Source organism: Rutidosis leptorrhynchoides, chromosome 11, assembly GCF_046630445.1.
Source record: "Rutidosis leptorrhynchoides isolate AG116_Rl617_1_P2 chromosome 11, CSIRO_AGI_Rlap_v1, whole genome shotgun sequence".
In the NCBI taxonomy this organism is placed as follows: Eukaryota; Viridiplantae; Streptophyta; class Magnoliopsida; order Asterales; family Asteraceae; genus Rutidosis; species Rutidosis leptorrhynchoides.
Genome location: NC_092343.1, coordinates 363333209 through 363358186, shown reverse-complemented (window position 1 = coordinate 363358186; position 24978 = coordinate 363333209). Strand labels below are relative to the sequence as shown.

Sequence of the window (24978 nt, the reverse complement as noted above, 5' to 3'; positions counted from 1 at the left end):
CGAACGGCTAGATTGTTGACGTTACGTAAACGCCATCTAATCTTCCATTTGCCGTTAGTAGTATACTTGTGTGATTTACGTTTAACAGATTAGATATTTATTATGCATGTCATTAGTTTGTATGCGTTATATAAGTTTCGATGGAAATTATATTAACGAAAACATCTTTACAACTTAATTCATTCATATAATTTTATCAAATATTTTCTAGCACAAACAAAATTATATAACGTTAAAAGTTGAAAAAGAAACCTGTTCAAAAATCAAATCGAGACAATTATTCATAGACTTATGGAATTTAATACGGAGTAGTAATGTTTCTATAAATGGAATTTAATAGTATTGTTGCTATAAATTCACCTCCTAACATAGTAGTAGTAGTAATACAATTCTGTCAACCTTGGCGCACTTTTTATGACGACCGGAAAGCATCAGCCACTACTCTCCGGTGAAACACACCGGAAAACAGATGACGTGGAAATTAATGGAATTAAAGATTATTGTAAAGAATTTTATCTCGAGTCTAAAAGACTCTGGTATTTGGCCGGACCGGCAATATTTGCCTCACTTTGTCAGTACACAATCGGCGCCACCACACAAGTGTTCGCCGGAAAACTTGGGACCATCCAACTTGCTGCCGTCTCCGTCGAGAACACCGTCATTGCCGGTTTTTCTTACTCTATATTGGTACGTATATATCATCAGTACATAAAATAAGGTTTCAATTTCATTTAATTCATCATCATTATTATTATTATTATTATTATTATTATTATTATTATTATAATAATAATAAACTTAAAAGTATTAAAACTTACAAAAAATTAGTGGGGAGCCTAGAGACAATCTGGGCCCCCACACCTCTAGCAATAGCAAAACCTATCCTAGTAAAAATATGAGCAGCAGCACCGGCACCAATATCTTGCGCCATCGAACTCTTCTGAACCCGCTTTAGCAAAGAAACAGCATCCTTTTCTAATTCCCCAAGGGAAGAAAATGAGAAAGGAATGAAACCATAACCAATCGTCTGACAGCTAGATTCGTACTTGACCCGCTTCCGACGAGCCGCATCAACCACAGCACATCCAGGGACAAAGTCAGAAAGCCCAGACTGTGTCAAAGGAGAAGACCCTGTCAAGTCAACACAAACATCGCGACCACAATCCCAGGAATAAAGTAACACATCTGCAGGTCTGAGGGCCCTGTCGTTCCCTCCAGACAACCCAATGTCAACCTCCTTTCTCGCTGAAATCCCAGATCGATAACAAACATCAACAAGGGAATCCCGAACAACATTATGTCGATGCTTAATACCCACCATACCAGCACAAGACACCGCGTGATCCCCGAAAATATCCCCAGTAAAAACCCTTGAACAGGCAGAGCATGCCGTCGAGATAGAGAACAATGGAACACCCAACCGGTAGCACAACACACATCGGTAAGTCTTTGCGTTCATCGTCTGACCCAACCCCAAAATAGGGACTGCCCTTAGCCAAGCAGAGGTGTGATAGTAATTATTATTATTATTATTATTATTATTATTATTATTATTATTATTATTATTATTATTATTAATATTATTATTATTATTATTTCAGTTAGTAATAGTAATTTTATTTTTAAGCTTGATAAAATACAATTATAATTTTGATTTATATGACAGTTTTGAGTTTATAGCCTAATTAAGCTGTAACATTCTATTATTTTTGAAAAAATCTGTAAAGGGAGAAGCCATTATTAAGCTTCACTTATAAGTTTCATACCGTTGAAAATAATGTGTTCTAATTTATCCACAAAATTCAAGTAGAGGTATTGTTATTAACATCTCGTTTGAGGAATCAAAAACCTGAGTACAAACCTTAAAAACAGCGGCAAATCCAAAATCAAAATTCAATGGGATCATGAAAAAAATTTCTACACCTACGGAGTAATACTTTAGCAGATTTTTACCTCTAAAGTAGTAAAAACTATAAAACTTAAAAATATACGGGGCTATGTAGTAAAATTTAACGGTATTTTTACAATTTGAAAATTACTTTATGAATTTTTTTTTTTTTCAAATTTGTCACGAACCCACCGGTCCTCAACTAGGATCGCCCTACTAAAAAATAAAAACCATATAAATCAATTTATGATTAGTCCTGGCCCTGGTCTAGCCAGCCCGGTCCTTGTCCCTGATATATATGTCACATTTAAATTTGATGATATTTTAAAATAGATTTTTATTTTTAGTTTTATAAAATGGTATGTGTTGTTAGTTGTGTAGTGTGTAACTACATTTGTGTAATATTCATTATATGGTTTACCTTATCTCTGAGATTTTACACTCCCTCTGCATTAAAATGAGTGTTCATCTTTATATTTTAGTCTGTTCTAAAATAAGTGTTTACCTTAAAAAAAAAAAAAAAAAAAAGACAATCAACTTTAACTTTTTAATCAAGCTTACATTTACATTTTCTCAAAATCTATGTCTTAGTTAATGGGTAAAATTGACATAAGGAAGAAGTTTTGTACTTTACGTAAAATTGTATGTCACACGTCAAGCCATTACTGAGGGAGCATAGATTCGGAATAAATTTATCTCATTGAATTACTTATTTGGGTCTTTGGTTAGTTTAATGGATTGAAATAAGCAACAATTTTTATTTATATTCATAACAAAAAAAAAAAAAACATGTACTCTTTCCGTTTCAAAAAAACTTGTCTCATAATTTTTTTTTTTTTTCCTTTTAACAAACATGTTCACATTTTGCACAGTTTGGTATGGGAAGTGCTTTAGAGACGTTGTGTGGCCAAGCGTATGGTGCCGAAAAGTTTGAAATGCTCGGAATCTACTTACAAAAATCGTTAATCATTCTCAACACCGCCGCTATAGGCCTAACATTCACCTTTATATTCGGCGTTTCAGTCCTCAAATTATTAGGCCAAACGACCACAATTTCAGTAGCAGCCGGTACCTTTGCTGTTTGGATGATACCACAACTATTTGCCTATGCCACAATGATCCCGGTATCGAAATTCTTACAAGCACAAAGTAAAGTTATGCCAATGGCATTGATTGCTTTGGTGGCTGTGGTTAGCCATGTGTTTTTGAGTTGGTTGTTGATAGTGAAACTTGGGTGGGGTTTAGTTGGTGCAGCCGTGGTTCTTGATGGTTCATGGTGGTTCATAACGTTGGGTCAGGTTGGATATGTTTTGTGGGGTTCGTGTGGTCAAGCTTGGTCTGGTTTTTCTTGGAATGCTTTTAGTAATTTAAAAGGATTCCTTCATATTTCTTTAACCACCATGATTATGTTTTGGTAAGACTATATTAATTTTAGCAATATGTATGATTCTGTTATTTTTTATTTTTTTATAAATTTTGAGCATATGAGAAAAAAATATCGCTTATTAGGAGTATGGGTGTTCAATATTTAGTTTCAAACCGATTACCCAAAAACTGAACCGATTGAAAAACGAAGAAAAATAAACCGAATTTGAATTTGGTTTTTGATTCGGTTTTCAAATTTGATCGATTTTTTATTAGGTTTAACTTTTTTAAATTCAGTTTAACTGAAAATCGAATACAACTGATAATATATTGGATTATTAGTAATATGAAGGATTCCTTCATAATTCTTTAACCACCATCATTATGTTTTGGTAATACTCAGATTAATTTAAGTAACATGTAGGGATTCTGTTATTTGAATTCGGTTTTCAAATTTGAATTAGGTTTTCGGTTCACTTTTCGATTTTTTGTTTTTACTTTTTAAATATAGTTTAACCGAAAACCGTATACAACTGATTATATATTAAATTATTAGTATACATAGACTTAAATTCGATATTAAAATTAAAAGTCGAATTTAAAATTGATTTATTATAATTGTTTTTGTTAAATTATGATATTTTGGGTTTTTTGGTTTTAATCGAAACCGAAGCGAATTCAGTTATCGATTTTGGCTTTTATTTTTACATTCAAATTTCTCAAAACAGAACAAAATAAATCGGGGAGACCGAACCGATGAACACCCCTACTTACAGCTTAGAGTACTTATCACAATATTAATATTTTCGAGGACAAACGCCCAAAACAAAGTAAATTTACTTATCCGTGTTTGCAGCTTGGAGTCTTGGTATGTAATGTCGTTGGTTCTCTTGGCCGGGCATTTTGAGAATGCAGAAGTCTCCGTTGATGCATTATCGGTATGGTAAGATCTCTATACATGTTTCTAGTTGCTAATCTAGTAATCTTGGTATGTAACTAATTTATGATTCATTTTTTCATCCATCTAACTTGTATTAATTTTAATCGTTTATCTAACATTGCAGTATCAATATCTTAGGGTGGGCAGGCATGGTTGCTTTAGGACTAAATGTAGCCGCAAGGTTGCACCTATCCCCTATTAAACCATATCTCATAAGCTTTGATCTAGAAACAGAGTTTCTAACTAACAAATTTGATTGTCGTATGTATTTCTTTTTTTTTATTATTATTATTAAATTTTTTTAGTGTACGTGTGTCGAATGAACTCGGACTCGGAAGGCCGAAAACCGTACGTTTATCGGTGATAGTTGTTGCACTAACCGCTCTACTAATCGGTATCCTGTTTGCGACAGTTCTTTTAGTGTACCGAAAACAATACCCTGCATTTTTTACAAATAGTCAAGAAGTTATGCAACTTGTTGACGAACTCACATTGTTGCTCGGAACCTTAGTAGTTATCAACAACGTTCAATATGCTCTTTCAGGTACGCTGCTCAATACGCATGCTAAAATTACTAAACCATCCTCAGTGAGATTTTTTTTTTTTTTTGTAGGGGTGGCAATTGGGGCAGGGTTGCAGAGCGCGGTGGCTTATATGAACATTGGGTCATATTTTTTGGTTGGCATACCGATTAGCATTTTGCTAGGGTTCAAATTCGATATGCGTGTTAAGGTTATCATAGATCATTGAAAATACCTAAAATTAAAAGAAGGAATTTTGGTCATACTAATCATAACAAAGTATAAACCTTATTAGGGAATATGGTACGGACTGGTTTCGGGATCAAGCATGCAATGTTTCATGTTGCTTCTAATGGTTTCGCGAATAGATTGGAACGAAGAGGTAAAGTTTCATCAATTCGTCATAGTTTTATAATCGATCTCTATTGAAATGCGGTTAGGTCGCGTACATTGACTACAAATATTCGCCCTCTCTGAGTAATATAAACAAGGAAAACCTTGATTTGTTTATCAGTTTAACTATTTAAAATATCTTTGGAAATGCAGGCAAATGTTTCTGGAGACAGGATTAAACAATGGGGATGTGATATTGGAATGAAAGACGATGTAGCAGATGCAAACAATTATTAATTGAACTAAATATCGATGTTATACGTTGTAAAATTTCAAAACAATAATATAGAAACTTAGTTTAAAACACACCTTAACATTTTTTTATTTTTTTAGGTTTTGTCCATTTTGATTTCATTGTTTTCAATCTCATAATATAATCTTCTGTTCTCTACATCTTATAAAGCATGTGGGATCATGCTGACATGTCACATCAAGAGGTTAACTCTAATCATATTCCACATGTAAATCACGGATTTAATCAAAATAATTAGCTTAATTATCATAAATTAACACGTGTCCCGATGATAATACCCAATAACCCACCAATTGCAAGATCGCATAGCCCAAACACAATGTCCTGCAATATAAGCCCAAGAGTCCATCCTTTTCTAAAACCAATTGGTATTAGAGGGACTTCCCCTTAGACTTATATACATACATTTGTTTTTGTCTCCCTCCTATGTGGGATAGGTTTGCACCCCAACAATCCTCCCCTCAAACCGAAGACCACATCACCGAGCCTCCTCTTCAACGATACTCCCGCCATCTTATATCACCGGTCTCTTTTTCTTTCACTTTTCTTTCACTAACGGGACACGCCTCTTATACCGCCGATCTCTTTCTTTCATTTTTTCTTTCACCATCGGGACACGCCGCACTTCCACGCCTTTGGGAAGGAAGACTTTCGATATAAGGCACCATGGCTCCATTATCGTTGGCAAACTGAGGGGTGTGCCATGTCGCACCGTGCGCTTAGGGGTGCGCCACCACTGTGTCGTTCACCACATCGGGCTATAGCCTAGCTCTGATACCAGTTGTAAGGATATTAGGACCCAAAACAACGCAAGTGATTCAACAAGATCACTCACCGATAGTAATTCTACAAGATTACTAACCCACTTAATGAACGAAAGATTATAAATGCAAGAAATGTAAATCGACACAAGAGATAACGTGGTTATATGCAATCGTTGTGATTGCTTTAGTCCACTGACCAACTAAAGAATGTATTTACTGAATATTTGTGGTGTGTTTACAATGAGTTACAAGAGGGTCTATTTATAGAATGGTTTAAGGAGTAAGCTAAAAACAATTCCTTGAAGCTTCATGTGAGTTTCCTGACAGCTTTATGGAGGCTACATGTGAGTTTCCTGACAGCTTCGTGGAAGCTACATGTGAATTTCCTCACAACTTCGTGAAAGCTACATGTGAGTTTTCTAACAACTTCGTGGAAGCTTCGTGTGAGTTTTCTGGAATCTTCCCTCTAATTGTTTAAAGTTCTCCATATTTCCAACAATCTCTCACTTGGAGACTTTGAACAAACCCAACCTTCGTCAACCCAAAATATCAACGATCTAACCAAGAACGTTAAACCACCATTATACCGCCAAACTCCATTTGGGATACGCACACTCAACACATACTTCGGATGAGCAGACTTTCGATACAAGGTCTTCAACAATACTTGTTAGAATTGAAACATTAACTCTCTAATTCTCTAGTTGGGGTCTTCTCTCATCAATTCATTAGAAGACCAATTGAGGTAATGCAAAACCTCAATTTCTCTGTCGTAACAACCTTAGTAAACATATCAGCAGGATTCTTCGTACCAAGGATTTTCTCCAATAATAAAGTACCATCATTTATATGTTGCCGAATAAAATGATACCTTATCTTGATGTGTTTCGTACGACTATGAAACACCGGATTCTTCCCAAGATGAACCGCACTTTGATTATCACAATTCAAGACGCAATAGTCTTGTCTTTTACCCAACTCACCTAAGAAGTTTTTCAACCAAACAAGCTCTCTAGAAGCTTCTGCAATATCCATATATTCGGCTTCGGTGGTTGATAAAGCAACACTCTTTTGTAGTCGAGACATCCAACTAACCGCCGTCTTCCCTATTGTGAAAACATAACCCGTAGTGCTTTTTCCCGAATCATCACATCCACCCAAATCAGCATCCACATAACCCCTAAGTATGAGATTGTTTTTGGAGAAACACAATCCCATATTAGAAGTACCTTTCAAATAACGAAGCAACCATTTGACCGCTTCCCAATGCTCTTTCCCCGGATTAGACATATAACGACTTACAACTCCCACTGCTTGAGCAATATCGCGTCTTGTACAAACCATGGCATACATAATACTACCCACGGCTGATGCATATGGAACCTTTTCCATATCCGTTTTGTCTTTTACCGTCTTTGGTGATTGACTTTTCGATAACTTAATCGTGCTACCCAAAGGCATAGAACGAGCCTTTGAATTCTCCATATTAAACCTCTCTACTACTTTCTCAATATATTTAGATTGAGATAAGTATAAAGTACCTTTCACACGATCACGCACAATACTCATGCCAAGTATTTGCCTAGCACCACCAAGATCTTTCAACTCGAATTCACGGGAAAGTAATCCCTTCAACTTGTTAATTTCAGATATGTTGGAACCTGCAAGTAACATGTCATCAACATACAACAATAAGATTATATAAGAAGACTTGAGTTTCTTCAAGTAGCAACAGTGATCCGCTTCACATCTTAAGAAACCAATCTTCTTCATAAAATCATCAAACTTCAAGTACCATTGCCGAGGTGCTTGCATCAATCCATACAAACTTTTCTTTAGCTTACAAACCCACTTCTCTTTACCCTTTACCTCAAATCCCTCGGGTTACCTCATGTAGATCTCTTCAACAAGATCACCATGCAAGAATGCGGTCTTCACATCTAGTTGCTCTAGATGTAAGTCTTCGGATGCAACCATAGAAAATACCAAACAGATAGTAGTCATTTTAACTACTGGTGAAAATATCTCTTTATAGTCAACCCCTTCCTTTTGTTGAAAGCCTTTGACTACCAAATGAGCCTTGTACCTTTTCTTGCCATCCAACTCATTCTTGATTTGATACACCCATTTACTTTGCAACGCCATTTTATCATGAGGTAACTTCACTAGTGACCAAGTTTTATTCTTCTCAAGTGACCCCATCTCTTCTTTCATGGCAAGCTCCCATTGTATGGATTCTTTTGTCTTCCTTGCCTCAAAGTAACTTTCGGGTTCACCATTCTCGTTATAGAGCAAGTAGTTTGCTGATGGAGAATACCTAGGATTAGGTTTGGGCACTCTAGTCGAGCGTCTTAGTGTAGGAGCAACCGGAATGGTTGGACCGATTTCATTTGTGTCCTCCTCATCACTAGAACTCGCACTATATTCGGAATCATCACCGCTTTCCGAACCATCCCCATCATTAGCATTTTCCGACGCCTCACCGTTCATTGGCAATTCATTGTTTCCCGTACTCCCACTAGAACCTGCAAGATCATCAATAGAAACATCGTCAAAAGTAACATGACCCGGTTTAGGACTCCCCATTTCTGGTTTGCCATAGACCGAATTTTCATCAAAAGTAACATCGCGAGAACGAATTACTTTTCAAGCCTCGTTATCCCAACAACGATAGCCCATTTCATCCGACCCGTAGCCTACGAAAATACACTTCTTTGACTTAGCTTCAAGCTTGTCTCTATCCGCATCTTTGGTCTTTACATATGCATTACACCCAATGATCCTAAGGTGACCATAACTCACCTTCTTACCTTGTCATTCTTCCTCGGGAATTCGGAAACCCAACCGTGTTGAGGGTCCCCTATTTATCAAATAAGCCGACGTATTTACCGCATCCGCCCAAAACATCTTAGGCAAACCGGCATGTAGTCTGATACTCTTAGCCCTTTCATTTAACGTACGATTCATACGTTCGGCAACCCCATTGTGTTGCGGTGTCTCCGGTACCGTTTTCAACATTCTAATACCGAGCTTTGCACAATGGTCTTTAAACTCAAGACTACCATATTCCCCTCCATTATCCAACTTCAAGCACTTGACTTTCAAATTAGTCTCATTTTCTACCATAGCTTTCCACTTCACAAAAGTATTAAATACATCGGATTTAGCTTTAAGAAAATAGACCCATACCTTTCGAGTGGAGTCGTCAATGAAGGTGACATAATAGCGAGAACCTCCATGTGATTCTACATTCGTTGGACCAAATACATCCGTATGAACAAGCTCCAATTTCTCCAACTTAGGTGCATTCCCCAATTTCCCAAAAGTCACCTTCTTTTGCTTCCCATAGACACATGGTTCGCAAAACTCAAGTTCTACCCTTTTTAAATCCGGAATCCTCCCACACGAAACGAGCATCTTCATACCTTTTTCACTCATATGCCCGAGCCTTCGGTGCCACAGAGTTGATTCAGATTCAACATTCACCGTAGCAACCACCGTGTCTTCATCAAACACTTCAACCATATAAAGAGTTCCCCTTTTATGTCCATGGGCCACAATACAACTACCTTTAACCACCTTCCATTGGCGGTTTTCAAAAGTAACCGCATTACCTTCATCATTTAATTGACCAACCGAAATAAGTTTCCTTTTTAATTTAGGAATGTACCTTACGTTTTTCAAGGTCCAATTAGAGCCAAGAGTAGTCTTCAATAAAACATCTCCAATGCCCTCTATATTGAGTTGTTTGTCGTCCGCCAATCTCACCTTGCCTTGATATGAACGAAAATTCTTCATCATGCTTTTGACATGAGTAGCATGAAACGAAGCTCCCGAATCCAAAATCCAAGACTCCATAGAATTTTCAACACTACATAAAAGTGCATCATCACTTTCTTTCGCGGTCAAGTTCACACCTTTCGCCAGACCATTTTTACAATTCCTTTGAAAGTGCCATTTTTGATTGCAACCCCAACAAACAGCTTCACTTCTATCTTTCGATGGATACCTCTTCTTAGACTTCTTTCTACCCTTCTTCTCACCGCGTTCAAATTTCCTACCACGGTTGTCAGTACTTAACAAAGAACCGGATGTTGATTCCCCCGAGTTTCTCCTACGAGTATCTTCACCTAGAATCAAATCCCTTATTCCTTCGAATGCTAGCTTAGTAGTTCCCGTAGAGCTACTAACCGCGGTAACCGTACCCGACCAACTTTCCGGTAATGATGAAAGCAAGATTAGTGCCTTTAACTCATCATCAAACACAATATCTATCGATGCTAACCTCGATATGATGTTGTTGAACTCGTTGATATGATCCGTTGCACTCGTACCTTCCTTCATATTCGTATTGAACAATTGTCGCATGAGAAAAACCTTATTAGAAGCAGTAGGTTTCTCATACATGTTAGAGAGTGCTTTCAAGCAAGCAAACGTCGTCTTCTCATTCACAACGTTGTATGCAACATTCTTAGCAAGTGAAAGACGAATCGCACCCAAAGCTTGACGATTCAAAAAGCGTCCAATCTACATCGCTCATGCTTTCGGGCTTGGTCTCTAACAGAGGTTGATGTAGCTTCTTTTGATACAAGTAATCTTCAATTTGCATCTTTCAAAAGCCAAAGTCTCTCCCATCGAATCGGTCGATTCTAAACTTTCCGTCTTCTGCCATCGTACCCAAAGTCGAAACCTTGAGCTCTGATACCAGTTGTAAGATCGCATAGCCCAAACACAATGTCCTGCAATATAAGCTCAAGAGTCCATCCTTTTCTAAAACCAATTGGTATTAGAGGGACTTCCTCTTAGACTTATATACATACATTTATTTTTGTCTCCCTCCCTCCTATGTGGGATAGGTTTGCACCCCAACACCAATTTCAATTGTCACGACCTATAACCAGAAAAAACCCAATCTCCTTAAAATAAAAAAATACCACGAAGCTTAAAACGGCGATTATGGCCTCCCATCGAATTGTTGTAATCATCTCCTTCGATTTGAGTTTCATTATTACTTTCTATGTATTCATTGCTGACTTTTATCTATAAAGATTCATCATCTTTGTTGCTGAACAGTTAGGGTTTGTATCTATAAGGAATCCGCATCAAAAAGGGTCGATTAATCCAGATATCAAGACGATCTTCTGAAGTTTCTGAAGGTATGAAAATTTTTACATCGTGATTCTTGAATTTCAATCAATTTTTTATTTGTTTACACAACTTGATCCATTTGCAATATAATTACGATTCAGTATAATTAAAGAGTACAAACAGTCTCTATACGAATAGAATAGATTAAAGGGTTATTAGGATTTTTAATTAGGAATTTTACAAAGAGTTATTAGGAATTTTAATGACACTCTATTATTTTTTCACACAACTTTGCACCAATATTTACAAGGTTATTAGGAATTTTTATTACCTTTTATAGATATCGTTGTATGTGATTGCATATTATGTTATTGTGAGTTTGTAAGGTGGAGATTATCGACTGTAAACAAGAATGTTTCCTGCTTTCTATTGATTGTAGTTATTTTCTTTTGTGTGACGACTCGAGAATTTCCGATCAAATTTAAACTTAAATCTTATATAGTTTCGACATGATAAGCAAAGTCTATTTAACCGAGTCTCAAAATGTTGGAACTATTTATCATAAATACATTTGACCTTTGAACTATTTATATGGATTCAGTAAACCTTTGACTGTTCCCAACGATTCACGAACAACTATTTGTAAATAGATTCATATATATTTAGGTATGTATATATATTTACATGAATACTAATTGTAAATAGATAAGATTAAATAGTAAATTTATTTATTTGAAAACATATACTTAATGTATGTAAATATATAATAAAACCTGAATCTATATATATATATATATATATATATATATATATATATATATATATATATATATATATATATATAAGGTATATTAAAAATAAATATTAAATGATTATAATACTCCTTTGATATTCCGATTGAGATTAAGCAAGTTAAATACGGACTTATGTAATTTTAAAATAAAAGGTGATCTGAAAATGAGTTATATAAGTTATAGGCTTATTAAAAGTATATTTAGGATCTAATTGTTTAATTTTAACACTTTTTATATTTTACCCATAAATGGGAGGGACAGTTGATGTAATTTTTATCTATTAAATTAATGACTGAATTTTATACCATAATGACCTAAATAAATAATGATACTTAAATTAAAATATGAGATTTTTCTGAAGACTTTTATCCGCCACTAATTATCAACGGAGTACGAATTAATACAGTATTTTGAAAGTGTCGGCAGATTAATAGAAACTACTCCCGTGAATGAGAATAATTAAAGTAACTCTTCACTTTCTGTTTTACTTACGCATCAACCTATCTAAGTATATATATATATTCATATTATTGTATATATATATTCATATTATTGTATGAGACATAATCACCATCCCACTTGCCTTTCTAATCCTTTCTTTTTACAACACAGAGAAACCCACTTAATTACATAATATGGATGAACTAATATCCATACAAACCCATTTCACCTTCACCGATTGCCATGCTCGATCGAATAGGTTTTGATCACAAATTCACAACCCGACATCGAACACCACCTCACTCTCTTCGCCATGAAATCCCTATCACTTTGAACACCCTTTGAAACCTTCGGGCACCAAAGATCACATACCACCTTCAAACCGTGAGCTCCACCTAAAACCCCAACTCACCACCACTTTTAACTTTATATTTGTAAAACCCATTAGATCAAAACATCATCACTTGTGGCTAACTAATGCTATCATGGTTCGGTCTAAATATTAACCCTATCACCAAACCCATTACGACCGCCACCACCATTCTTCTCCAAACCATTGGTTACCACCATCTCTCTTCTTCGGATCATAACCACTTCGACTACCTTAGAACCATCAACTATATTAATCGATTAGAACACAACCATTAACCAAAAAAAAAACCAACACCACCTTCGTTAACATGCTACTACTTCTATTTTTTTCTTTCTTTCGAAATCCACAATCAAACGAGCCATTACTTGCTGTAGTTACTTCTGCTTTTCTGTTTATATCGCATTCAATAAACCAAGAAACCTTCACAGCCTGCTAATCTCTTTCTTCTATTTCAGTTGCGAACAACCAACGACCTTTATTATTACCCTGTCTACTGTTCCGATTACAAAAATAAAACGCCACCTGCAACCATTTTCCGTTTCTTTACATTGACAAACCATAGACCAACCCATCGTAGTTGCTTCAACTGTCATTACTGCTACGTTATTATGTATGATCCTGTTTTTACTACGAGGGAGATGGAGTTATAAAAAGGAGGTATCCAACTTAAATATGCATTATTTTATAAGCTCATGTGGAACATATTGTAACATTAGTGGCAGACATGTATAATCAAGTAACTCCCACTTGATGTATATATTGGTATAATATTGTTTGCTTGTAAATTTTGACTGCTAAAAATCTATAAAAACCATCGAATGAAGCCAACTGCAAATAGAATGGAATTTGGGCCATGATCATGTTAACTTGGGCTGTGAGATTAATATTGAAAGTGGGCCGTGGAATATTTTTTTTTTTGTTGGGCCAATAAGTTAGAGATAGAAGGTAGACATCGGTATATAATACATGATGATTAAGTGACTTCTGGTTATTATTATTTTTATATAATACATGATGATGAAATGAATGATGAGGATTAGATTAAGATAAGCTATTTAGATAGACAAATGGTGATCATGATGATGATTAAGAAACGAAGAAGACGTTAACGATTAAGATGGTAACGATGGAAATGATAATGATGTCACATGTTGATAATAATAACTATAAGATGGTAACGATGGAAATGATAATGATGTCACATGTTGATAATAATAACGACTAGATGATGATTAGATTAGGATACGATGGTGATAAGATGTTATATTTATGATACCCATATGATGATATTATGATAATAAGTACAATAATAGGATGATGAGTAACAAAGAATAATGATGGGGAGAAAGGATGATGAAGTTGGGATATAGAAAATGAAATGATTTTTACGGGTTAATTAATTAAACGTGTAAGATAATACAAGAATGTGACTAGTGGAGCAACGGTTTGGTAGCATGATCATTGAACGAGAGGCTGCGGGTTCGAGCTCGGCCACGGCAGTTTTTTTTTTTTTTAAAGCTTGTTTTCAAAGGTAGTTTTACTTATTATTATTATTATTATTATTATTATTATTATTATTATTATTATTATTATTATTATTATTATTATTATTATTATTATTATTATTATTGTTATTATTATTATTATTATTATTATTATTATTATTATTGTTACTATTATTATTATTATTATTATTATTATCATAAGTATGAGTATTATTATTAGTAGTATTATTATCATTATAGTTATTAATATAAATATTAGTATCATTATTATTATTAGTAAAATCAATATTTTTATATTTATTATTATTAGTATTCATTATTATTAAAATTAACATTTTTATTAAAAAGTATCATTTATATTAAAGTTATCATTTTATCAGTTATATTAAAAGTATCATTTTTAACCCTATTATCATTATTATTATTGTTATCATTACTAATATTATTTTGGTATTATTATAACATTAACAAACAAACGATATATATATATATATATATATATATATATATATATATATATATATATATATATATATATATATATATATATATATATATACAAAAATATATTTAATACATATAACATGACAAAATTTATATTTTTATTTATTTTAAATATATAAAACGAATATATGAAACATATAGATTATTAATATAAAAATGATACGACTAATAAATTTATATATATTTGTTCGATTAACAACCATGTATATTAATAAATATACAAATGATATAGGTTCGTGAATCCGAGGCTAATTCTAGACTTGTTCAATGTCGTTCTATGTATTTTTACTACAAAATACATTAGGTGAGTTTCATTTGCTCCCTTTTACTCATTACATTTTTGGCTGAGAATACATGCAATGTTTTAATAACTGTTTTACAATATTTATATGCGTGAGTTTCATTATTCCCTTTTCATATACATTTTTAGGCTGAGAATACATGCGCTGTTTTTATAACTGTTTTACGAAATAGACACAAGTAATCGAAACTACATTCTATGGTTGAATTATTAAATCGAATATGCCCCTTTTTATTAAGTCTGGTAATCTAAGAATTAGGGAACAGACACCCTAATTGACACGAACTCTAAAGATAGATCTATCGGGCCCAACAAGCCCCATCCAAAGTACCGGATGCTTTAGTACTTCGAAATTTATATCATGTCCGAAGGAGGATCCCGGAATGATGGGGATATTCTTATATGCATATTGTTAATGTCGGTTACCAGGTGTTCAATCCATATGAATGATATTTTGTCTCTATGCATGGGACGTATATTTATGAGAACTGAAAAATAAAAATCTTGTGGTCTATTAAAATAATGGAAATGATTATTTATGTTAAACTAATGAACTCACCAACCTTTTGGTTGACACTTTTAAGCATGTTTATTCTCAGGTGTGAAAGAAACCTTCCGCTGTGCATTTTGCTCATTTTAAGGACAATACTTGGAGTCGACCATCGCTCTGGGATCAAAGGTTGATGACTTCTTCTGTATGGATTAGGACGGGTCTTCACAGTTAGTATCAGAGCGGTGGTCTTAGTGAACCAGGTCTGCAATAGTGTGTCTAACTGATAAGTCGTTAGGATGCATTAGTAAGTCTGGACTTTGACCGTGTCTGCATGTCAAAAGTTTTGCTTATCATTTCTTGTCGGAAATCATCTGCTTATCATCCTTAGGAAATTACCTGCTTATCATTCTTAGTCTAGACACATCTTACTTCAATGATTGCATGAATAGTGTATAGACAAAATTCGTATCTTAGCGTATCTGCTAATTCATATCTTAGCATATCTGTTACTGTAGACTTTGCCTGACAACCTCCGTAGATTCCTCCGTAACTTATGGGATTTTAGTATTATATATACGTATGTAAATTATGTATTGCAGGGTACTAATCTACATACTATAATCTATTTCTTATCAAAAATCCTTTATCTTATCGTACGAGATGAATCCCTCAACCAGTTCGAGTCCCTTAGATTCCGATAACTATTTCGATAGTTATTCCGACAAGCTATTCCGACATAGAGTTTCACTCGAGCTCCGAAAGCAGTGTCACTGGAATGAATCAACCAATCATCCATCCCCAATTCATCTGATGGTTACGTAGTCGACTAAACCAACAGAGACAAGAAGAAAGCGATCTTTTCCATTCCACCAACCGAATTTACCTCTTGGCGATGAACCTGAAATACTTACCGGCGAACCTGTTTGTAATACTATTTTCTCTCTCATTTCCCGAATATCTCGTCAAGATTATATTCTATCGAAAATTCTAGATCTTATTCATTCGCTCGTCTGAACCGACAATCATCCCGGAATAATGGAAGAAGCCAACGAACTTCACGCTCGAGAAATCAATTTGGAAAATATGGTGCAAAATGTACCAGCTTTAGCAACATCACCGGCACCAACATTACCATCAGTAACAGCACCAGTACCATCAACAATCCATGCCTCAACATCTCATTCTGTACCTCGAGTATAATCATTGTTCTACGTATCGTTCTACATCGATTATCTTCGTTCTTCATGGCGATTAAGTAATCTTTAAATGTTTTAGAGATTATGTACTCTAGTTCTAGCCGTAAATCTGATGAGTTTAATATCACATCGACTCATTAGATCCATAATTACATCTGATGAAAATATATATGTATATATGTTTTCAAAAAGATGGTAACTAAAAAAAAAAAAAAAATTTCTGTACAAACTGTTAATGGTGAAAATATTTTAAGGGGTAGGTAATACCCGAGGAATATTTAGATTTCACATTAATAAGTTACACTGTACATTCTTTCAATCTGATTCAACGGTCATCCACTATCCTACTTACAACCACCGATATACGTATCCGTTCACCGCAGAATAACCATTTACATCCAATTTCGTATTTGGATTTTGATTTACCAGAATCCAACAAGTGGCATAATGAAGAAATAATGGACACAATAAAAATTGATTAGAAACAGACTAAATAACAATATGAAATTTTGTTAAAAAACCACGCTAACAAGATCCTAGCTAACTGCTCCTAGCTAACTGTTAATTCCGTATTACCTTTTAATTATCGCAATTTATTTATCGCAGTTTATTTATCGCAATTTATATTCTCGCAATTTTATTTATCGTCATTTAATTTCTGTTATTTACTTTACGCATTTTATTTATCGTCATGTAAATTCTGTATTTATTTTACGCACTTTAAGTATCGGGACACGTATACAAGGTTTTGACATATCATATCGACGCATATATATATATATATTATTTGGAATAACCATAGACACTCTATATGCAGTAATGATCGAGTTCTCTATACAGGATTGAGGTTGATTCTATAATAATATATATACTTTGAGTTGTGATCGAGTCTGAGACACGTACACGGGTCACGATACGTATTAATTAATTCGATTATATTATATCAAATTATATATGAATTATTGGACTGTTAACTGTGGATTATCAACTGTGGACTAATGACTTTGGACAATTAAAATGGATTAAAATATTGATTATAATATATGAAACTAAATAATTCTTCAAGTTTGCCACTTGATTTCATCTTAAACTTCATTTGTATCTTGACGATTATAATCTGCGTTCAAACCTTTCATAATTCTTGAAAATACCTCAATTGAGAGTATGAACCAACCGCACTTCATCTACGGAAGAAAAGATTGATACATATAGTTATGCACCTGAAAACACTCGGAACCTGAGTAAACGTTTAACACGTATCTGTGCTAGCTCTTTTGGCATTGTTATTACCGAAAATAACTTTGCAATCCCTTTCAAGATTAGCCAATTTTATCACAGCTCCAGCAAGTCAACTTCAATTTTTCATTCGGATTAACCTTATTATAATCTTGATATATATGCGTTCTCTTTTGTTATTACCGGGGAACCTTTTATATCCCACCATATTATCAGTAGACATACCAGCAACCTCGTTGCTCCTTGGTTTAAATCTCTCCGACAAATCACTATATGTATCTATTGAAGTCTTATCATATACCCATCCGCACCTTGTAACGAGAGTTGCCATACTAATTGCCAGAAATCAGCAATCCGTATTTTGAATCTCGCAGCATTTCTAATCAACCGATATATATAACATTTACCTCTTAGAATTATGATTTTCCATTTTGAAAAGCACCCAGTCTACGAATCAATACTCGAAATGTTGAAAAAGTTGAATGAAACAACAAAAACGTAAACGACCTTAACAGTCAAAAGTTTGACGATAAAGAATAGTATGTTGGCAAGCTCAGAAATGTTGGAACTGGAAAACGAATTGAGCTAACCACGAAGGAGTCTCTGAATAAATCACAAGGACTAAACTTGTACATTAAGAATCCTGATGATTCTGTTTCTGATGAAATCTTTAGTGAATACCTTGCTTCTGACTCCAAACTCTTGCGGACAAATTTTTGTTCACCATCCTTCGATATTAGAAATTCCAAGATATCATCGTATCTTTCATTATAAATATCCTCCATATTTCTGAAGATATTTTTATAACTATTCTTATCTGAAATCATTAATCTCTTCGTGCTATCAGTGTTACATCATATAGAAACTGTTAGTTTCTATATTCTATAAACTTTCGAGCTTAAAATTTGAATGTTATTGAAGTAATGTTGGGAACTGATGCATGAGTTAGTATAATATAATGACACTTGATCAACGTGATTATATTACAGTAAGTCATGCTGAGTTTCTAAATGGAACATGATGATTCACAGATTATAACGTCATCATGTGTTATGTTACATGACTCTTTCATTCTGCTTAACTTCTGAACATATCAAGAAAGTATATTCTTGATAGTTCTATTCTCAATGATTCTAATAATTTGACAAATCAAATCGTACGATTTCGTTCTTTCTTGGTTAGAACATTAAGTTCATTCGAAACTCCGTACTTACGAATTCTGGACCGATACTCGCTTTAGTAGAGGACGAAAAGAGAATAAAAAGGCAAAGAGCTCCAAAATATAAGAGAAAATATAAAACCTAATAATAACATGGAGGTTACAAACCATGGATATTAATACGAATATCAATATAAAGACACGGTAGAATTAAGAATAGTGTCAAGGTAATAGTAAAAGTAAACAAATTTTTCTAGTGGAAGATTGAAAAGAAGGATGACAGAAATGATAATTAGGAAAATATCAAGGATTAGAACTGGATTAAGCATTATCACTAACTTTTGGATGTATGAACTAAGAAAGAAAGTATAGAAATGGTGAGAATAATGGAACGGAAGAGTTTAATTTATAATGGAAATATCAGACAGAGTAATCGAGGCAGATCATCGCATTTAATTAAAGAGATCCTAATTTTCCTTAAATCTCGAAGAAATCAGATCTTATAGATTTCCAAGATTTTCTTTAATCTCTTGAATTCCGGAATTCAACCATGACTAATCAAAAGTTATGATGAAACTTTTCTTTCTCATTCCATTATTTTGTGATAGCTTCATTCGTACTGTTCGAGTAATCGAATTGTTTTATCCATATTACTCAATGATGATAAAACTCTATTTATCAATTCATATTCGTCATGAAAACATTTTTATTGTTAGCCATGACCACCTCACTCAAATTTCGGGACGAAATTTCTTTAACGGGTAGGTACTGTGACGACTCGGGAATTTCCGATCAAATTTAAACTTAAATCTTATATAGTTTTGACATGATAAGCAAAGTCTATTTAACCGAGTCTCAAAATGTTGGAACTATTTATCATAAATACATTTGACCTTTGAACTATTTATATGGATTCAGTAAACCTTTGACTGTTCCTAACGATTCACGAACAACTATTTGTAAATAGATTCATATATATTTAGGTATGTATATATATTTACATGAATACTAATTGTAAATAGATAAGATTAAATAGTAAATTTATTTATTTGAAAACATATACTTAATGTATGTAAATATATAATAAAACCTGAATCTATATATATATATATATATATATATATATATATATATATATATATATATATATATATATATATATATATATATAAGGTATATTAAAAATAAATATTAAATGATTATAATGCTCCTTTGATATTCCGATTGAGATTAAGCAAGTTAAATACGGACTTATGTAATTTTAAAATAAAAGGTGATCTGAAAATGAGTTATATAAGTTATAGGCTTATTAAAAGTATATTTAGGATCTAATTGTTTAATTTTAACACTTTTTATATTTTACCCATAAATGGGAGGGACAGTTGATGTAATTTTTATCTATTAAATTAATGACTGAATTTTATACCATAATGACCTAAATAAATAATGATACTTAAATTAAAATATGAGATTTTTCTGAAGACTTTTATCCGCCACTAATTATCAACGGAGTACGAATTAATACAGTATTTTGAAAGTGTCGGCAGATTAATAGAAACTACTCCCGTGAATGAGAATAATTAAAGTAACTCTTCACTTTCTGTTTTACTTACGCATCAACCTATCTAAGTATATATATATATATATATTCATATTATTGTATATATATATTCATATTATTGTATGAGACATAATCACCATCCCACTTGCCTTTCTAATCCTTTCTTTTTACAACACAGAGAAACCCACTTAATTACATAATATGGATGAACTAATATCCATACAAACCCATTTCACCTTCACCGATTGCCATGCTCGATCGAATAGGTTTTGATCACAAATTCACAACCCGACATCGAACACCACCTCACTCTCTTCGCCATGAAATCCCTATCACTTTGAACACCCTTTGAAACCTTCGGCCACCAAAGATCACATACCACCTTCAAACCGTGAGCTCCACCTAAAACCCCAACTCACCACCACTTTTAACTTTATATTTGTAAAACCCATTAGATCAAAACATCATCACTTGTGGCTAACTAATGCTATCATGGTTCGGTCTAAATATTAACCCTATCACCAAACCCATTACGACCGCCACCACCATTCTTCTCCAAACCATTGGTTACCACCATCTCTCTTCTTCGGATCATAACCACTTCGACTACCTTAGAACCATCAACTATATTAATCGATTAGAACACAACCATTAACCAAAAAAAAAAAAAACCAACACCACCTTCGTTAACATGCTACTACTTCTATTTTTTTCTTTCTTTTGAAATCCACAATCAAACGAGCCATTACTTGCTGTAGTTACTTCTGCTTTTCTGTTTATATCGCATTCAATAAACCAAGAAACCTTCACAGCCTGCTAATCTCTTTCTTCTATTTCAGTTGTGAACAACCAACGACCTTTATTATTACCCTGTCTACTGTTCCGATTACAAAAATAAAACACCACCTGCAACCATTTTCCATTTCTTTACATTGATAAACCATAGACCAACCCATCGTAGTTGCTTCAACTGTCATTACTGCTACGTTATTATGTATGATCCTGTTTTTACTACGAGGGAGATGGAGTTATAAAAAGGAGGTATCCAATTTAAATATGCATTATTTTATAAGCTCATGTGGAACATATTGTAACATTAGTGGCAGACATGTATAATCAAGTAACTCCCACTTGATGTATATATTGATATAATATTGTTTGCTTGTAAATTTTGACTGCTAAAAATCTATAAAAACCATCGAATGAAGCCAACTGCAAATAGAATGGAATTTGGGCCATGATCATGTTAACTTGGGCTGTGAGATTAATATTGAAAGTGGGCCGTGGAATATTATTTTTTTTGTTGGGCCAATAAGTTAGAGATAGAAGGTAGACATCGGTATATAATACATGATGATTAAGTGACTTCTGGTTATTATTTTTTTTATATAATACATGATGATGAAATGAATGATGAGGATTAGATTAAGATAAGCTATTTAGATAGACAAATGGTGATCATGATGACGATTAAGAAACGAAGAAGACGTTAACGATTAAGATGGTAACGATGGAAATGATAATGATGTCACATGTTGATAATAATAACTATAAGATGGTAACGATGGAAATGATAATGATGTCACATGTTGATAATAATAACGACTAGATGATGATTAGATTAGGATACGATGGTGATAAGATGTTATATTTATGATACCCATATGATGATATTATGATAATAAGTACAATAATAGGATGATGAGTAACAAAGAATAATGATGGGGAGAAAGGATGATGAAGTTGGGATATAGAAAATGAAATGATTTTTACGGGTTAATTAATTAAACGTGTAAGATAATACAAGAATGTGACTAGTGGAGCAACGGTTTGGTAGCATGATCATTGAACGAGAGGCTGCGGGTTCGAGCTCGGCCACGGCAGTTTTTTTTTTTTTTAAAGCTTGTTTTCAAAGGTAGTTTTACTTATTATTATTATTATTATTATTATTATTATTATTATTATTATTATTATTATTATTATTATTATTATTATTATTATTATTATTATTATTAGTATTATTATTATTATTATTATTATTATTATTATTATTATTATTATTGTTATTGTTATTGTTGTTATTATTATTATTATTATTATTATTATTATTATTATTGTTACTCTTATTATTATTATTATTATCATAAGTATGAGTATTATTATTAGTAGTATTATTATCATTATAGTTATTAATATAAATATTAGTATCATCATTATTATTAGTAAAATCATTATTTTTATAGTTATTATTATTAGTATTCATTATTATTAAAATTAACATTTTTATTAAAAAGTATCATTTATATTAAAGTTATCATTTTATCAGTTATATTAAAAGTATCATTTTTAACCCTATTATCATTATTATTATTGTTATCATTACTAATATTATTTTAGTATTATTATAACATTAACAAACAAACGATATATATATATATATATATACAAAAATATATTTAATACATATAACATGACAAAATTTATATTTTTATTTATTTTAAATATATAAAACGAATATATGAAACATATAAATTATTAATATAAAAATGATACGACTAATAAATTTATATATATTTGTTCGATTAACAACCATGTATATTAATAAATATACAAATGATATAGGTTCGTGAATCCGAGGCTAATTCTAGACTTGTTCAATGTCGTTCTATGTATTTTTACTACAAAATACATTAGGTGAGTTTCATTTGCTCCCTTTTACTCATTACATTTTTGGGCTGAGAATACATGCAATGTTTTAATAACTGTTTTACAATATTTATATGCGTGAGTTTCATTATTCCCTTTTCATATACATTTTTAGGCTGAGAATACATGCGCTGTTTTTATAACTGTTTTACGAAATAGACACAAGTAATCGAAACAACATTCTATGGTTGAATTATTAAATCGAATATGCCCCTTTTTATTAAGTCCGGTAATCTAAGAATTAGGGAACAGACACCCTAATTGACGCGAACTCTAAAGATAGATCTATCGGGCCCAACAAGCCCCATCCAAAGTACCGGATGCTTTAGTACTTCGAAATTTATATCATGTCCGAAGGAGGATCCCGGAATGATGGGGATATTCTTATATGCATATTGTTAATGTCGGTTACCAGGTGTTCAATCCATATGAATGATATTTTGTCTCTATGCATGGGACGTATATTTATGAGAACTGAAAAATAAAAATCTTGTGGTCTATTAAAATAATGGAAATGATTATTTATGTTAAACTAATGAACTCACCAACCTTTTGGTTGACACTTTTAAGCATGTTTATTCTCAGGTGTGAAAGAAACCTTCCGCTGTGCATTTTGCTCATTTTAAGGACAATACTTGGAGTCGACCATCGCTCTGGGATCAAAGGTTGATGACTTCGTCTGTATGGATTAGGACGGGTCTTCACATTTTGCAATAAATTAATTACTCACTTATGTTGTATTTGGCCTATAGCAGTGTTTGTAATTGACTTCGGTAGAGAGTTGTGCTATTGATGAATTCACTAAAAAGCATTTACATGGGGCTGCTGGGCCTTCTCGGTATTTTTAATCAATTTTTTTTCCTTCTTCATTGTTACTATTATGATGCTAATGTTCTAACTGGAATTCTGCTGCTATGAAGTTGTGCCGGTTGTGTGAATCTGAGTTAACCGTTAAAGATTTTGTGTTTTTCAATACGTGGTTGAATGAACCAAAATTATAAAAGACAATTTTTGCATATTATCGTTTTGTCTGAGTTTTCAAGTTTACAGGTTTAGTGTAGACCAAGGTATGTTGTTGTAAGATGATTTGTTACTACGATCGAAGGTACTTACTTTAGCCCATTTCTTAATACAAGATATTTTCTTATTCCAATATATTTCTTCAATTCAATTCACCTTTATGTGAATGTAAGTCTAAATGTTTGGTGTTGGAGATAAATGTATAGCCAGTGACACAACAGATAAATGAGTTCATTTATTTGATAAATTAACCTTTGTAGTAACCTTCATGAGGTATAATTCTGAAAGTCTAAATTTTTAGTCACCATTCAAGGTTTATCTTTATATCAAAATCCGTTGTTTTATACTTTTGTTATTCAATTTGTAGTATTCAAACTGTAAACTATAAAGGGTGGAACTTTTGAGAAACCTATTAAAGATTATTGTACATGTAAAATGGGTTGGTTGGGTAACTCGTATAAATAGTTACTATCTCTT

At 33.0% G+C, this 24978-nt stretch overlaps 1 protein-coding gene across 1 annotated transcript; it reads left to right on the top strand.

The window, feature by feature from the left end:
• Positions 1 to 414: 414 nt before the first annotated feature.
• Positions 415 to 5386, top strand: LOC139875900 (protein DETOXIFICATION 29-like). Its single transcript, XM_071863197.1, has 8 exons — positions 415 to 687; positions 2761 to 3302; positions 4110 to 4196; positions 4318 to 4374; positions 4499 to 4737; positions 4807 to 4925; positions 5010 to 5096; positions 5261 to 5386. The coding sequence occupies exons 1-8, from the start codon at positions 415 to 417 to the stop codon at positions 5342 to 5344; spliced, it is 1488 nt and encodes a 495-aa protein (XP_071719298.1). The 3' UTR covers positions 5345 to 5386.
• Positions 5387 to 24978: the final 19592 nt, after the last annotated feature.

Excerpts from the sequence above, each read along its gene's own strand:
- LOC139875900 (XM_071863197.1), top strand. The coding sequence starts at position 415 with ATGACGACCGGAAAGCATCAGCCACTACTCTCCGGTGAAACACACCGG. Across the intron at positions 688-2,760 it reads GTTTTTCTTACTCTATATTG|TTTGGTATGGGAAGTGCTTT; the intron begins GTACGTATATAT and ends CATTTTGCACAG. Across the intron at positions 4,197-4,317 it reads GTTGATGCATTATCGGTATG|TATCAATATCTTAGGGTGGG; the intron begins GTAAGATCTCTA and ends CTAACATTGCAG.